This window comes from Monodon monoceros, unplaced genomic scaffold (genome assembly GCF_005190385.1).
Source record: "Monodon monoceros isolate NGI ecotype Baffin Bay Population unplaced genomic scaffold, NGI_Narwhal_1 Super_Scaffold_4, whole genome shotgun sequence".
Lineage (NCBI taxonomy): Eukaryota > Metazoa > Chordata > Mammalia > Artiodactyla > Monodontidae > Monodon > Monodon monoceros.
In genome coordinates, this window is record NW_021703781.1 from 68964473 (window position 1) to 68982002 (window position 17530).

General features: G+C 40.1%; 2 protein-coding genes across 3 annotated transcripts in view; one reads left to right on the top strand and one right to left on the bottom strand.

Moving 5' to 3' along the window:
* SLC18A2 (solute carrier family 18 member A2) overlaps positions 1-7670 on the top strand; it is a 38427-nt gene extending 30757 nt beyond the window's left edge. The window contains exons 15-16 of one of the 2 annotated variants that reach the window (XM_029245301.1): positions 4646-4721; positions 5992-7670. In XM_029245301.1, the coding sequence (XP_029101134.1) occupies positions 4646-4721; positions 5992-5999 (84 nt within the window). In that variant the 3' untranslated portion in view covers positions 6000-7670. Of the gene's footprint in view, positions 1-4645 lie in introns of both variants that reach the window. The other variant, XM_029245300.1, reaches the window with a different exon arrangement.
* A 1812-nt stretch (positions 7671-9482) lies between these two features.
* Positions 9483-17530, bottom strand: part of PDZD8 (PDZ domain containing 8) — a 92127-nt gene continuing 84079 nt past the window's right edge. Inside the window, exon 5 of the mRNA XM_029245302.1 lies at positions 9483-12947. Within this exon, the coding sequence (XP_029101135.1) occupies positions 10741-12947 (2207 nt within the window). The 3' untranslated portion in view covers positions 9483-10740. The remainder of the gene's footprint in view (positions 12948-17530) is intronic.

A 17530-nucleotide genomic window follows, 5' to 3' on the forward strand; every position in this document is an offset into this window, starting at 1 on the left:
TGAGGGCTTATCTGAGGTCTTGGAGGAAGTGGATGAGGTCAGGGGACCAGGGAGGGTGAGCTTGCCCTGCCAGCCCCCACTCTGGGGTCCCCATGTGATGGGCGGAAGTCAGGCCTCAGTGCTTCTTCCCACATTTAAACTAAGGCTTTAGTTCATTTAAAAAGAAGAGTGCTGAAGGAAGTGGAAGACACGATTCTGAAAGGCAAAGCAACAAGAATGACAGGCTTCCAGAAGCCACTTCCACTGTAAAATGTCAAAATCCTTAATAAGTGCCCGGCAAGATGAATCATTACAAACTTGAGAGAATGTGCATCTGCCTGCCCATAATTGATGCCCATAATTGAATGCATCGTGTCAGACGCCATTTGACTGTCATAATGGCAGCATGCGAAGGTGGCAGCTACTCACTGTGCAGGCAGAGCAGGAAAGAACCAGGTGGAAACCAATGGCGCTGGATGATGAGGGGAGTGAGGGCAGGAAGCAGTGTGTGCCGTGGTGGAAGGACGATCGATTACTGCCCACTTGAGAAAATCCAATACACACAAGTGCTGGCATTCAGGATCAGCAGTTACCAAATGCAGGGGACCTGAGAGCCAGAAGAAGGTGTACAAACCTTGGCAAATCATTCTTTCATTAGTAAGCATTCTGATTAAGTGGTGTTTGGACTTAAGCTAGAAATGGAAAATTCTAGTGCTATTTTATGGATCCTATAAGTCATCCAGTCATGAGCCAGTTTGTGAGCACTTGAGTTTTTCTTCCATTTGGTTTATTGGATTTCTGCTTTTTTTTCTTTTTTTAAATAATGAGTGTTATCAATACAGGCAGAGAAAAAAGCCTGTTACTCCAGTTCCTCTGCAAGTATAAGAAACACCAACTCTGTCATTTAGGAAACTGTGTTCCAGTTATAAGACAATTGCTTACAGCCTCTAACTGTCAGAATTCCCAGTGAGGAGGAAAGCTGTGTTCTGGAATGGAGTTTTATTTTTTCAGGTTGAATTATTTTTAAAGACAGGGCATATTTCTTAGGTCTTACTCTTGAAGTTTCTAATTGTTGCCCAGACAGGAAAGTAGGTGGTTTGAGGACTGCAGCTTTCTTTCACTGGGTGACCCTGATGCAAAACCATCACTTTTTTTTTTAAAAGATGTGGTAAATAAATCTTTTTTTTTTTTTTCACGGTACGTGGGCCTCTCACTGCTGTGGCCTCTCCCGTTGCGGAGCACAGGCTCCGGACGCGCAGGCTTAGCGGCCATGGCTCACAGGTCCAGCCGCTTCGCGGCATGTGGGCTCTTCCCGGACCGGGGCACGAACCCGTGTCCCCTGCATTGGCAGGCGGACTCTCAACCACTGCACCACCAGGGAAGCCCTAATGCTTTTACCTTTCCACTGTCCCAGCTTTGTATTTGTGTTATTTTTACACTTCACTTGGTCCAGCATGTTTTTACCAGTTTGGAAATTCTGACTCTCCTGTGTCTGATATGAAACCAGGCATTTGGTAGGACCAGGGCTCAACTCTCAGGAACCAGGCATGGCCCTGAATTCAGATGAAAATGCCCCCCCGCCCTTTTTTTTTTTTTTTTTTTTTTTTTTTTTACTTTTTCTTCAGTCCGGAGTCAAACACACCTTTTTCCACACAGCAGTGCACAGAGCACTGCTCTGATTACCAGGCTGCTCCCCAGGCCACTCTGCACGCGTCCCCCATGCACTTGACTTACCCACTTGATCTTGTTCATGCCCCTCTTTTCGTGGCACTTTTGGGCTATTAGATGCCATCTGGCTTAATCATGTACAACTTAAAAAAACAACAACTATGGCACAATAAATCTTTCAAAAGAGGTTCAGAAGCCAGTAAGCTAGGTTTTAAAAGCAACAGATGATCTTTTAAGAAAGAAAACTTCTTAACCTGATATAGGTAGTATCAACAAATGCAGTTTGGTTAATTGATAAATTCTATTTAAGTCTATATGATGCCAGATAACTGGTCTGACTGAACTTCCCTTGCAATGCTGTTTTTTAATTGAGTCCGTATTACATACCCAGTGCTAGGTTCCAGGGGTCCTTACGTCTACATGTACATACCGTTAGGTATAACGGTGGACAACCAAGGGACAGAAGGCAGTTGTGATAAGGTAGAATGATGGCTGTCCTTCCCAAGCCTGCTTCGCCGCCTGTGGGCCTGGGGTCAAGGCCCCTGCCTGGCATCCGGGGCCCTGCAGTCTGGCCCCAGTTGGGCTTTCCCGTGAACGTCTCCCTGTGCGTCATCATCGGATAGGGGGTGGGGCTTGGTGGGGAGGCAGGCTGTTTTACTTAATGTCTCGTTTGGTAAGTAGCCTCTGCCACGCTCATTCCCAGCTCCCTCGCTGTGAAAATCCTTTCCATCATTCAAGCTTCAAGTCCACCCCCATCGCTTCAACATTTCTTTCCCTGAGCACTTAACCCACAGTGAGCACTCCGCCTGCAAACCCTATGGAACCTGTCACTGGTGTGCAGTGAGGTACCTAAGTTGCTGGTAGAGGACCTTAAGGGCACTGACACACACACCTGGTAGGTGCCCAGTAAGCTGCTGTCAGCCATGTGGCCCTACTGTGCCCTAGAAAATGCCACGTAAGTCGGGCGGTGTTTCTCGCAGCGCGTTTTCTCACCCTCATGTGTGGGTAGGGATGGGGGATTTCATTTTTAACCTGCCCCCTCAAGTGATTCTTGGGCACATTTCTTTGAGGATCACTAATCCAGAGAGGCAAGACATCGAGCTCTTTGGTGGCTAGAACTTTTGTGTTACAAGCACACACCCACGTGGGGAGAATGGCCCTGGTATACAGTGTCTGTTGCCTCAATTACTTATTTTTAGAAATTGAGCTCTTTATGAAGTCCATGTATCAATTCACTTGGCAAGAAGCACAATCAAAAAAATAGAGTTAAATTTGCAGCTGACAATTTGAGCTGGCAGCCTAACTCAGAGGGTCCTGGAAGGCCTTATTTATTTATTTATTTATTGCGGTACGCGGGCCTCTCACCGTTGCGGCCTCTCCCGTTGCGGAGCGCAGGCTCCGGACGCACAGGCACAGCGGCCATGGCTCACGGGCCCAGCCGCTCCGCGGCATGTGGGATCCTCTGGGACTGGGGCACGAACCCGCGTCCCCTGCACCGGCAGGCGGACTCCCAACCACTGGGCCACCAGGGAAGCCCCGGAAGTCCTTATCTTAACATGCCACACAGCAGATCATTTTAGCATTTCTTGGGAAATGATAAATGGGTTAAGCACTTGAGTGGAGACATAGCAGCTTATCAAATCTGTGGGACAAGAACTGGGTGTAGCTAACAAGCGCCAAGATAGGTTGCAATAGGCCAACAGAAGATAAATTTTAATCCAGATAAATGTTGCCATTTAGATTTTCAAACTGCACAGAAAGGCACTGGAGGGAATAGTTTACGTGGAGGAAAACTCTGAAAGACGTTCTTGATGAGAGAATTCATTTCAGTTGCCGCTGATGTTGTGCTCTACACTCCTGCTGTCCTGTGGGGCATCGCCGAGCAGACTTTGGCATAGGCTGCCTGGGCTCGTATCTGCCCCATTTAGCTGTACATCCCTTGGTCAAGTTCTTTAACCTTTGCGCCTACACGGAGGGTTATCAAGCTACCACATAGGGTTATTGTGAAGTTGAGGTATTGCATTGAAAATGCTTAGCACAGTCCTGGCATGATAAACCCCAGCTGTACACTCAGACTACGTGCTTGGTCTGTACACTTTCATGAGGAATGATGACTACAGTGCTCATCAACTGAGGATGTTTATCAGTTGAGGATCAGTAGACCTTAAAGAAAGTTTTCAGTAACAATAAGGGAGTGCACAAGATTTTTATGTACATGAGAGGAATGTATTTTTTTTTTTTTTTTTTTTGCGGTATGCGGGCCTCTCACTGTTGTGGCCTCTCCCGTTGCGGAGCACAGGCTCCGGACGCGCAGGCTCAGCGGCCATGGCTCACGGGTCCAGCCGCTCCGCGGCATGTGGGCTCTTCCCAGACTGGGGCACGAACGAGGTCCTTCTGAAATGCCATTTTTAAAAAGATAAGGGCCCTGTGACGCTTAGTCTAGGGAAATCTAAGGGGGCATGGCCGTGGTCTTAAAATATTGTAAGGGCAGGCTGTGAAGACGGCTGGAATCAGAACTTGATCCACAAATAGAAACATGGAGACAGGTTTTAGTCTAGCCTCAGGGATGTTTTTAACACGGGAGCTTGCCTCATTAAGGAGGGAGGACCTCCTTATTAAGTGTTACCACTGTGAAGGTGCATTGGGTGACCTCCAGGATCCCCCCACCCTAATTCAAAGATTCCAAGTATAACCTAAACCTAACCTGCATATCTCTTTCTTCATAGCTTACAGTTTCCTCCAAATCGACTTACGGCTCCTGGCAGGTATAATGGGAATACTGCAGACTGCTGCTGCTGCTTCCTATCGCCTGGAATTTTCAGTTTAGAACGCCAGGCCTTCTAGGGAAGGCACCTGGCAGTGGCACCAAATTACTGGTTGGTTGATAGTGGGTGGTACTATATGTAGTTTTCAAACTACTAATCCTTAGAAACAGGGTAAGACTATCTTCTCTTTATGAAACAGTAAGTTAATATATCTGCACTTTGCTCTCTTTTAGGCTATCCTCATGGATCACAACTGCCCCATTAAAACAAAAATGTATACTCAGAATAATATCCAGTCGTATCCGATAGGTGAGGATGAAGAATCTGAAAGTGACTGAGACCCTCAGAAGTCATCCAAGTATCTAATTGTATAAAACAGTGTTTCCAGTGAAATGACTCATCCAGAACTGTCTTAGTGATACCACTCATCCCTGGTGAAAGAGTAAAACAACCAAAGGTTTTCTTTTCCATGGTTATGATCGATTGCCAACAGCCTTATAAAGAAAAAGCAGCTTTTCTAGGGGTTTGTATAAATAGTGTTGAAAACTTTATTTTATGTATTTGATTTTATTAAATATTATACAATATATTTTGACGAAATAGTGTAAATCTATAAATATTTGAATCCAAATCCAATATAATTTTTTAACTTACATTCACGAACACCTGGGCAAAAAAGTCTTATATATTTTCTGAATATTGGTAATGAGTGTCTAAAGCACGCATTATCTCCGAGACACTTCCAATAATGAGGAACTAGAAGGAAGTCTGAAAAACAGAATCAAGTAAGACGGCATATATTATATAGTGACACTGAATGTTGAGTTACTGAACTTGTAATTACAGTTGACCTTGAACAACACAGGGTTTGGGGGTGCCGACAACCCATGCAGTCGAAAACCTGCCTACAGCTTTACAGTCAGCCCTTCGTATCCATGGTTTCACATCTCTGGATTCAATCAACCACAGACCATGTAGTACTGCAGTCTGTATTTATTGAAAAAATTCTGCATATAAGTGGACCCGTGCAGATCAAACCGTGTTGTTCAAGGGTCAACTGTACTGTCAATATATTCATGAGTTAAAAGCTAGTTTTCTCAGATGCAGAAGACAAGAACTTGAGCCAGTCATCTTTCGGATTTATCCATGAATCTCAGCAGGCATTAGTTTTCTATGTAATCACCTACCTGGAAACAGATGGTTGTAAATTATATGTTTACATGTCATGTGGTTGGCAACAAACATAAAAGCCAATAAGGGTAAAATAGTAAATGTTCTGAAAGCAGAGAAAAGCACCCAAAAGTATAGTTATAAACAACTAGAAGCTTTCCCTTTCAGATATATACTTGTCTTACCAGATGACAGAAAATTGAGGATAGATACACCTTATACTGTCAGGGTTGTTTAAGCATGATGAGATATATCAACACCTAGCTCAGGTTTTAGAAAAGAAATTTAAAAGGCTAATAGCTGCTGTGATGTGAAAAAATCAGACTATAATTATCTTTGAGCTGGAAGTCATCCAAGTGTTTTCTAGGGATCTACTAATTTTGAGTTGTTTGAAACTATTATTTTTTAGACTTCTGAACATTGTTCACATCAATGTGAAAACAAATTTTACATGAAGATGAAGAAGGAATGAAATTGTCTTGAATCGTGTTAGGAAAACAGGTAAAAATAACAGGGTGGTCAGGGCACACCCCCTTTCACAGGCAGGAAAAAAACCCAAACATCTAAGAATGTCTGTAATACTGTATCACCTAGTGCTGTGTGTGATGTAGTTTTTCTAAGCATGACATTGATGTGCCTTTTCGATGTGACAGCAAGTACTGTGTTAGTGAACATTGTTAGTTTACATCGAGTTTTGTATGAGATATGAAGATAGTGTGGAATGTCTCAAATAACACTTGTTCATTCTGTAGTTCTGTAATCGTAAACAAAAACTACTTAATGTCAGTTCTTTGTTAAGCTAAAATTGTGCTCCTGTTAACTTGGAAGGACCCCTCAACCTTATAATTCTCTAAGAAAGTAGCTAATAACTTCCCATTTTCTTTATGAAGCTTTTCTTGTGGGGCTTTGGGCTGAAGTCTGGTCTTCAAGTGCATGTGTTGGAAGCAAACAAGCGTCCTACTCGTGTATTTGCGTTGGGCGACTTACACAAGGACTCTGCTTTGCTGGAGGCACTTCTGTGGCTAAAGTAAAAAAGGCAGGACTGTTCTCTACTTCTGGAGGGGAGAGCCTTAAAAAAGAAATGTGCTGCAAATCAATTCTCTGGCGGGGTTTGTGGTTCTCCTCACTCCCAATACCATGTAACTTATCCCTCTTTTATTTTTGCCTGCAAGGTTTCAGTCTCTTCAAGAATGACTGGCAGCCATGTCTGCTGGTGATCCCTAGAGATCATATAAAAGATACATATTTTTCAGAACTGTTTTGAGAGCAAAAGGTATCAGTTGTATCTGAAGGAGAAAAAAATTGTAAGGTCTTTTATATGACCAGTATTCTGGGATTGGCAAGACTATGGAAAGAAAAGCTTTTTTTTTTTTTTTTTTTTAATGTGTGTATCAGAACAAAGAACACACAGCTCTCTGAACATTTATTTTTTGAGCAGAGGTGTTTTTTATGTTTGTACCTGGCAAAACAGATACAAAAAGCTTAATGAGGTAGTGATGAATATTCAATTCTTTTGACTGCTAACTGTATCCACGTACGTCATGTTTTAGCTAGTTTACTTAATAAATCTTCTGAACACTACCGTGCCTGTTGTATTCCTTTGTTAACCAGATATTATCATTGGAATAAAATATGTGAGAAGGTACTGTTTTAACTGTGGGTATTCAATTAAAAACTATTCTTCTTTGCTTGCAGGCATCAGGTAAAATCTACTCCAGACTAGTTTGAACCATACTTTTTGGCTTTGCAAAATTTGTTTTAATTTGAAGTATGTAACTAGCCACATGGTGTCAGTGTGGAACCAACCAGTAAGTTATCCTTGCATCTCTAAAGTTATATTGTTTTCCTGATGGCTACGAACAAATAACTATATCTGATGAAAATAACTATGATATGCAGCCACTTGACACAGTAGGTCCACGGCCCCTGGAAGTTCCATAAAACTTAGGGTGCGCATGTGTGCACCTTTCAGGGGTGAGAATCCATGGTTTTAAACAGATCTTAAAATGGATCCATGGCTTAAAAAGGCTTAAGGGAACCTCCCCCAACCCTGTTTTTAAAGGAAAGCTGTTATGTCTCAATTTAGAAATAAACTCAATACATTTTAAAATTAAAGTGATTTTAAATTTATTCACTTTTAGGGGACTTGAGATTTTATCATCTTACTATTAGTAAGAGCCAAATACCTTCAAACTGCCTTTCAAAAAATTCAGAAATACTTAAATTTAGAATTGACAGTACCTTCAAATTTTTAGCATGTGTTTTCTCCTCTTAAATTCACAAAATGGCCACATAGTATTTTAACTAGTTCTGATACTGAAGAGTGTAAGGTCTGATACTAAGAAATGTAGCATATGAATTGATTCTAAATGCTAAAATATTGCTCAGCTTGATTGTCTAACCTAATAATTCATCTAAATACCAATGTAGCAAATACACTTTAGTCCAATTACTATTAGATAGCAGAGGCAAATCCATAAATCTGATTTTCACAGCATAAAAAAATAGTAAAACCAAAATTTAATGCTTTTAGACAATTTTCAGAATAGCAATTTTGTTTAGCAAAAGCGGACTTTGTTAAACTTATCTTCATGGCCCAATTATACCAGGCAATAATTCCATAGAGATGCAGCAGTCACCTTTTTTAGATGACATCAAATGAAGATATTCTTGTTTTCTGTGGTAGTTTTTATTTAATATTATTTTTTAGCTATTGATAACATAGCATGGCAGAAAGATTACATCAGGAATGTGATATAATACAACTGTTTTCACTGAAGCCTTATACCTTACTATTCCTTAGGCTATTGGCGTGTCCCACCGCCCGCCCCCCTTGCACGAAACTACAACTGTGATGCCTCTACTGCCTCTCCCAGTAAATAGAAAAATATTGCACTACACTGAAGGTATATTTTACAAATATCATTAGCAGCATTACTGAGCTTTCCATAATTGTGGTTCTACAGAGTTAAATACTTTTAAAACATGAGTAGATTTTTATGAAACCAAAGTTTTGCATTATTTCTACAGCTCTTTCAAATGCATCAGTTTCAGCAGCATGCTTGGATGTCACTAAAACTTCATGGTATAATCCAAAACCACCAGCCACTTACTCTGCCTTCCAGGTTGTCAGTGGTAAGTGATTTTTTATGATAAGATGACAGTTGGTTATTACATTGGGAAGATTGTTTCAAGCTATTGTTACAGAACAACATTTTAGCTTTCAGTGAATTTGGTGTATAAAGACTTCTACAGCAGTGTTAAAATGCAAGCATGTTTAAACAAAAATGGGTATACACAGATATATTTTTGTTATAAACTTGGCCAAGAAAGGTATTTAGTTTCCTAATATTTTACTTAATAATAAAATAGCAAGAATGAGAACTGGCTATTGATTTTAAAAGTGGAATGGCTTTCCTACCCATAAAAATGTTTTTATCATCCATATAACCCTTTTATTTCAATAACTTGTTACTGTTCAGAAAACTTTTGCAGTTATGCTGTTGTTTTCCTCACAACAGTCCTGTGAGGTAGAATAAATTTTGTTTATTCCTACTTTACAGCTGGGGAGCCTGCAGCATGGAGCCCTTTCGTGGCTTGCCTATGGTTACACAGTTCACTAATGGCCAACAGAAGAGCTTGAACTTAAACTCTTGTATGGAGTCCTGGGTTATAGACCTGGGCTAGAATTCTTACTATTATACTATGCCTTTTCCTGCCAGCCATAAAAACTGCCACCATCTAGTTTTAAATTCATGTCAGTTTCACTGTATAGCAATTATCATAGTAGTTACCTACAAAAGGGAAAAACATGTACATATCTATTTTATAGACATATAAAAGGCCAAAACTTTTATGGTATACCAACAGAGGTCATGCTCACATGTTTTCCCTCAGTTGTGTGTTATTGGGATCCACACGGTGGCCTGAGTATCAGACTAGACCTTCATTTTAAGAGAAATGGTTCCAATTCCTATGTATCGATGCTGTGTAATTTTTTTTTTTAATAAGACAGTCTGAACTACAGAAGCATTCAGAATGATCAGCCTGTAGGATGATACATAGGATAAGCCTGTAGGATGTCAGACAAAGCAATAAATCTATTTTGCATGATTCCTCTCCCTTACAGCATTCTCATGCATGACTATTTTTCTAAAACAAAACAGCCAAACCAGATATCAACAAGGTCATTTTAAGAACAGTCCTCTGAAACTTCAAATATCTACATGCTTTATTTCCTATGGGAGAACTGAAGATGAAACATAATCATAAATGTTTAGTGCTTCCATTTGAAAGGCAAGTGTCAACATTTTGAAAGATTATATTTCAAAATCCTGCTGGTTACTGTTTTTTGTTTGTTTTAGTAATCTGGTCATCCTCTCAAAATTCTTGACCAACTGCATTCTGTATTTATTCCCTGTTGCATTTTGTTTTTCAATGCAAGCTCTTCAAATTAATCACTATATTCTCACTATACTTAAACTGCACATAAGCTTTAGAAAAAAATTTCACAAAAGCATAAAAAACAAGCAATATATGTAAAACTTTTTTTTTTTTTTTTTACTAAATCAGCATAACTAACTAAAGCTGCGGCTTTCATGTTACATTTGGCAAAATCAAAACAAAAAGCACTCCCCCAAACGCCAAAATAACAAAAATCTCAAGCAAGTAGATATGACAAACTTCATGATTCAAAACCTGTTCCCTCAATGATTGCTGTTGTCAATTTGGGCATGCAGCAAATTTGTTGTTATAACTGTGATGGAAATGAAAATATTTCAAGAATCTGGACAGTATCCTATTTAACACTAATTCAAAAACTAGGAAGAGGAAGGGAAAAAAACCACAATGAGACATCACACCTACATAAACACGAAAAGTCAGCTTACATAATTAGAAAAAGTTAAAAATAAATTAGTAAAAATAAATTCCCAGTATAAACCCAAAAAGCATAGCTATAAATGCAATCTGAAACAACCAATTTAGTGAGCTGATCATGTTTTTGCTGGAAAACCACCTTTTCCACTCTAGTTCTTACACAAGCAAATAACTGTGAAGAAGCAGGCCAAAGTGCATAATAAGAGGGTTTAAATGTGGTTGTATCTGTGGTACTTTAGATGCAACTTTTCCTCAATCACTAGAAAGTTTAAACAGACTGTTACACAGACTCAGATGGGCCAAATAAGTCATCTGATATGCTACTGAATGGCTGAGAGTCTATTAGTTGGGTTATTTCACTATCAAGGTCTTCTTCTGTATCATCTGTGTACTTGCTTATTTTTTTGGAGTGCTGGTCTAAGGACAGACTTTCTAAAGATTCAATATCTTCAATGCCTGCTCTGTAGTGGATCATAAGAAGTGTTAGAGCTTGCAGTCTTTCACCTGATTTAGCCAAAGCAGCAGAAAGAAGTGATTTTTTCCTCGTATCTGTTGTCTCTTTTTCTTCTCTAACAAGGGAATTATTATGTTCCAACTCCTGATCAATTTCATTCTGCAGTTTATCTAGCATGAACTCTAGTTTCTGGATCCTCTCCTCTGTAGGCAACCCCCTGTACAGATCACGACCAATTTCTTTAACTGCAATGAAAACGCTGTCATCCAGACCACCCTCCTTTCTCACTAATTTTATTCCTGTGTTGTTGCCCCGTTTAGAAGGGCTGTTTGGGCCACAGATCTCTGTGTCACTGCCTTCGTTGTCTGATGTGTTGGGTGTGTGTTTTGGTGAAGGTTCTACTAGATCAGTCCCTGGCTCAGAAAGGCGAGTTTTAGATACTTGACGCAGATTTAACAAACGAGAGCTCGTATTGATAATATGTCTTGTCAAACCTGTCATTCTGTTGACTGACTTCCCAGCTTCAGCATCAACACGAGGGGGCAGGCCTAAGAGGGTTTCTTGTCCTTCCAGCCTGAGATTTTTCAGGGCCCGGTCTAGCCGTTGATCAGTTGCTCCACAAAGAGGAGTCTCGGCTAGACACTTTTCCTGACATTTTTTATGGCAAACATAAGCACAGAACATACACTGGGAAGCAGCTTTAGTCCAAACTTTTTTCTTACAGTAATCACACCAAGTTGGGTTCTGGAACTGAGTATCCTGGAAACTATGTTTATTTTCTGTTAAACCCATCTGTCCAACAAAGTGCTCCTCTTTAGGAAGGGCAGAAACCTCTTCGACCAAATGGAGTTCTTTTTCTTTCTCTAAGTTAGTAACTACATGGTGGTCTGGCTCTCCTTCTTTCAGATATTTGAAGTGAACAGTAATATCACCGAAACAAAATTTGTCATTGAACCCCTTCTGCATACTCAGATTACGTAGCGCGGTTCTCGTGACCATGGCCTTAGGTGATGGGGCTTCCAGTCTGAATTTGGAAAGGTATTCCATGTTCGATGTAGCTAAGCATCCTAAAGCCACCTCTTCAAGTTTTAAGCTGACGTGCCCCAAACAGATGAGACCCCCTAATTTGAAAGGATCCCTGCACCACAGTGCGATGTTTAAGTACCTGTGGCAGGCTTCTATGTCAAAGAGACAGCTGGCTCTGGTTCTTGTCCATTTTCCGAGCTTATTACGATAAAGAATTTCTGATGACTCCCACGTTTGATGGTCATCTGAACTGTCCGTAGGAGGGCAGGAACTTTCTGAAGTCAAATCTTTTGCCACTTCTTGCTTTGCTGGAAACTGCTTAGCTGCAGCTGCTTCTTCGACGTGATCCAGGTTTTTCGCTGGCTTTTCAGCAGGTTTATCTGCAGCAGGCGGCGGCGGCAGCACCTTCTCTGGCTTTTCAACGAGAATATCTGGTTCTGCCTGATTTGGGGCATCAGCAGAAGGTAAAGGAACTTTGACTTGTGGTCGTGGTGGCACAGGTGGTTTGAAAGTGGATCCTTGGGTGGGTTTTGACACTTGTGCTGGTTCTGTTATCTCAGAAGATTTTAGGGCCAAGGGCTTATTTCCTTCTTTGGATGGAAGTTTTGGGGGTGGTGGGTAACTTCCTACAACTAATTTACGGTTTAAAACTGGTGATATAGTTCCAAGGGGTTTAACAGAAAGTGTTGTTGGAGTACGTTTGGGACTGTGACTTAATGACTGTGCCTCATCCTTGACCTCAGTTTGTGCTCTCACATCACTTGCTAAGTCTTCAAATTCAGAATCCAGGTCTCTGTTTTCAGCATCTACTGCCAACCCACTTGTTTCCTCTTCATAGTTTGGTTGGCATGGGCCTGACAGAAAGTTGTCTTCCAACTGTCCAAAGTTATCTTGCAGCACTGCACCCTGGTTACTCTGGCCAACAGGCCTTTCATAATATACCAGGACTCGGTCACCAGCCTGCTTGATAAGCTTCAACACTTGCAGTGTAGATGTGATTTTCACACCTGTTTTAAGACATTAAAAGGGAAACATGTAAATTACTGCAGTAAAAATTACCTAAATTCACTAAGTGTAATTGCCATTAATTCATGATTACTTAACTAATGGAAAAGTAATAGTGAAACCTCTAAAATATCTTACGGGTTTATGGATACATCAGTGTACTGATTCTTAAACCCTGACTGCTCTGATGTCCTGGAAATGTTTACGTTTTCAAACCAAATGATGACATGAAAATCCTGAGGAGGGTGTCAAGCTGTTAACTCCTAATTGTTTACCATTCCTTCCTAGGTTTAAAAGACATTATTCCTCAGTTTGAACTGAAGTGAGCGGAGTGAGACCTATTGAAAAGGATTTTATTAACGGTTAAATCAGGCTTAAAATGATGGGAAACTGTGATTATATTAAGGGAAATTGTAAAATGCATCAGGGATTACAAGTTGTATGGTGAATGATTCAAATTAAGAGACCAATGCTTGAAATAAACTTAGCAAAATATTGGGTTGGCCAAAAAGTTTGTTCTGTTAGTGAATACACTGTTCAATAAAAGTCTTGGTGAAAATGAAAAATGTCTTTTATTTTCACTTAAAACTGAACAAACTTTTTGGCCACCCCAATACTATTATGAATAGTGGACTCTTACAGATTCTTTTCATTAGCCCTTCCCATCAAACTAGTCTTTTTCAGGACCAGAAAGAATAAGGAAGGCATAATAGGAAGGCTTTAAAGTTAAACAAGTTGTTTACTATCTGTATCTATATCAACAATATCTTAAGTTTTCATTTTATTTTCTAATAGGTGCTACATCAATTAGTTCAAAATTCAAAAAGTATAGAAAGATGTACAGTGAAAAATCTCCCTTCCACCTCTGTCTCCCAGACGTATTGTCCCTTTCCTGAGGCAATCAAAGCTTCTGATGTATTCTTCTAGGGATATTCTAGGTGTATCTTTTAAAGGCTCTATTTTTTCCCTACCCTCTCCAAAACAGTACTTACCTAAGCCAACCCTTCCTGTAGGAGTTACAGAAAGGTTAGAAGGGGTCTTTGCTTTCCAAAGGTCTTAAGGCCATCCTAAATAAATCAAAGTAAATCAGCCCCATCTAATAACCTGACTTCAGAGTTCCTCAACCTCTATATTCTCCTACTTTGGCTGCCCAGGCAAGACCATGCTTTAGACCTGGTCATCACTTGGAAGTTTTCCACATCAAAGATCTTTTACTTGGAAATTAACCTCTGATCACAATCTCCTATTTCCACCTCTAACAATCCTGTCTGCTAACTGAATCTGTTTTGAGGTAGTTTCCATGTCCAGTCATTCCTCCTTTGCTCTCATGGTCCAGCTGGTCTCCTGATACCACTTGCTTTTCTCCCCAACCTCAGTTCAAGACTTCAGTGGTGTTCACATCAAGCTTTTTTATTCTTTTGCCCCAGCCCTTTCCTCTTCTACCATCTACCTGTCTTTCTGATCCCCAGCTTTGCTAGCCCCTTATCTCCCTTTCCTGCTCCTGAGCTTATCACCTGGATACAACTCCCGAGTTATACCATCTGTCTGCAGCAAGGCTTTCAGTGCTGCTTTAGCATTCTTTTGATTGGTCTCTAAACAACTAAGTCTCCAAACACCAGCTTCAAACCTTTCTTATTCCCCTGAAACCCACCCTTCCTACTCTCTTTTATTCTGTAGATGACATCACCTTATATACTGAAGATCAGTAAGAAGGCACCTCTCCTCCCTGCCAGTCATTTTCAGGATTAAGCCATCTTAGAGGAGAAAGTATCCCTTGTACTTTGGATCCTACTCCCTATCCCCTTCAGGACTCTGCTCTATCAATTATCCTTGCTAAAATCTTAATTCCCTTCCTTCTTCTCCTTTAAAACCTTGTTTTCCTTGGTTTTCACAGCACTGTACTAATTTGGCTCTGATCATCTCTGCTTTCTTTTTTCCCCCACCTATATCTGTCCCTTGTATGCAAATGTTCCCATGTTTTTTTCATTAGTTTCTCTGCCTTTTTGTTTTCTCCCTAGATTACACCCATTTCAGTAGTTTCAACTATCAACTTTTTCTTTGGTTGGCGTCCCCTCTTCTTCACTCTAGTCGTACATTCCCAGCTACTTCTGGATATCAGCACCTGGATGTTTCGTTGATACTACAAATTCAGTGAAGTTAAAATCTCTCTTTGACCTTCTCATCTTCCTATTCTCACTACTATGTGAATCAATTTGCCACCCTCCCAGTTAACCCGATCTGAATCATGGAGATGGCTGACTCCCTAGATAGATTCAGTCTGCTGTCAATCCTATTAGAGTTCCAGTCCATTTTCATTCCTCCTCCTTTCAGATCCTCCTGACCACTGGCTTCCACTATAGTAATAAACAGCTTTTTAACTATGATCCCTCACTTAGATCTTCCCTATTTTAATCACCAAACATATATTGCTCCCCAGTTTTCCTAAAACACTGGCTCAAAAACCTTTAGCCTACAAACTCATACTGAAATTCAGAGCTTTCTCGTATGACTTCATGATTCATCCAGCCTTAATTTCTTCTGCTTCCCTTTAACCACACTATGAACCAGCAAAACTGTAGTTTGACATAAATAAAAATTAAGTCCATCTAATGATCTGAGGTAGGCAAAAAACTTCAGCTCAATCTAAACTCATTCTTTGTGACTTAACATCTGCCTCTTGGTACTGTTCAGCCAAATATGGATTATTTTTCTTTTGGAATATTTCAAATATACTCAAAAGCAGAGGAAATAGTAAAATGAACTCCATCATTGAGCTTAAATATAACAAACATTTGCCAATCTTATTTCAATTATCACCAATCCCGTTACTAAATGTTTTTTTTTTTTTTTTTGTGGTACGCAGGCCTCTCACTGTTGTGGCCTCTCCCGTTGCACAGCACGGGCTCCGGATGCACAGGCTCAGTGGCCATGGCTCACGGGCCCAGCCGCTCCACGGCATGTGGGATCTTCCCAGACCGGGGCACGAACCCGTGTCCCCTGCATCGGCAGGCGGACTCTCAACCACTGCACCACCAGGGAAGCCCACTAAATGTTTTTAAAATGTTGTATACCCATACACATAAAGTATAGCTATAAAAAAAAGAATGTGTATCATACCCTCCCCTTATCTCAATGAATATCATTATTTTTACAAATGTTAGACACAAAGAGATGACTTTTGCTTTTTCACCCTGCCTGTATTTATATTGCTTGGATTTATTTATTTATTTTTGATAACAGATATTTACTACTTGTATAATTGAAAACAAAAACCTTTCATAAAAGGACGTAAAAAAGAAAACAATTTTATGCTGTAGGTAAAACCAAACGGTATATGTATACATATAAAAAATTCATACTGAATTATGATTTTTAGCTGAGGGATAACTGTTATGTTTATGTTAAATAACTACGTAACAGATAAGGTTTATTTTATAGCCTTATTATCCTAAGTGTCTATGAACCAGTATCATCATCTGGGAGCCTGTTAGAAATACAGAACCTGGAGCTCCACCCCAGGTCTACTGAATCAGAATCCACATTTTAACACCATGCCTGGGTGATTGGAATACACAAGAGAGTTTGAAAAGCACTGTTTATGACATAATCAGAGGGATTTCCATGTGAAATATTGACTTAGTGGGGCTTCCAGGTATGCAATTAAATAATTTTCATTATTTTATTGTCATGATGGATATGAATTAAAGGTAGAGTTTCTTCAACATATAACCAAAGACAACTGCTCCTTAATTTAGGAACTAATTTACCTTGTTATTTATTGTTTTAGCTGTGATAGAATATTCCATGTTGCCTTTAAAAGCTCAATTGTAACCAACCATGGGCTCAAGAAATCTCTTGACAAGCCTAGAATGGGTGGGTCACGTACTACAAAGGTCTGAAAAGGTTTGGACTTTTCCCCCACTGATGTCCACAGTGAGTCTTTACTGCTTATTTATAAACATGCAAGCAAATAATCTGCCTAACAATAGAGAGTTTTTGTTGTTATCAATCCAACTGATAGGAAGGCATGCAGGTGACACATTTTTCTGCCAGTGACAGTGATTTGGGCTGCACTCTGAATGACAATCTATTAACAAATGGCTGCCCAGTCAGGAACAATAAGGGGCAACCAATATGGGGCCACAGGACAGTTCAGGTATGCCCTTTTAGACAAGGAATCTCTCTCCTGTTAATTATCTAGTCCTGAGTGATGGGGGCAGTAGTGCTAACATTGTCAGTTTTAGGCTCAGAGTAGTAATGGTGGTGGCCACACAGAAAGATAACTGTTGACCTGCCCTTTCTTTCACATTCAATAAAAAAAAAAATAGAAGTAGGAGGAAAATGGTCTAAAGATGAAATATTTTCAAGATTTATAATTAGAACTAAAATGATGTGTTTCAAATTTTTTAAGGCTTCCTTCACATTTTTATTTATAGTATAGTTATTACTTTCTTTCCATTGTAAAAGTAACATGCTTATAGAAATAAAGAAGGAAGAGGGACTTCCCTGGTGGCGCAGTGGTTAAGAATCCACCTGCCATTGCAGGGGACATGCCCAGGTTCGAGCCCTGGCCTGGGAAGATCTC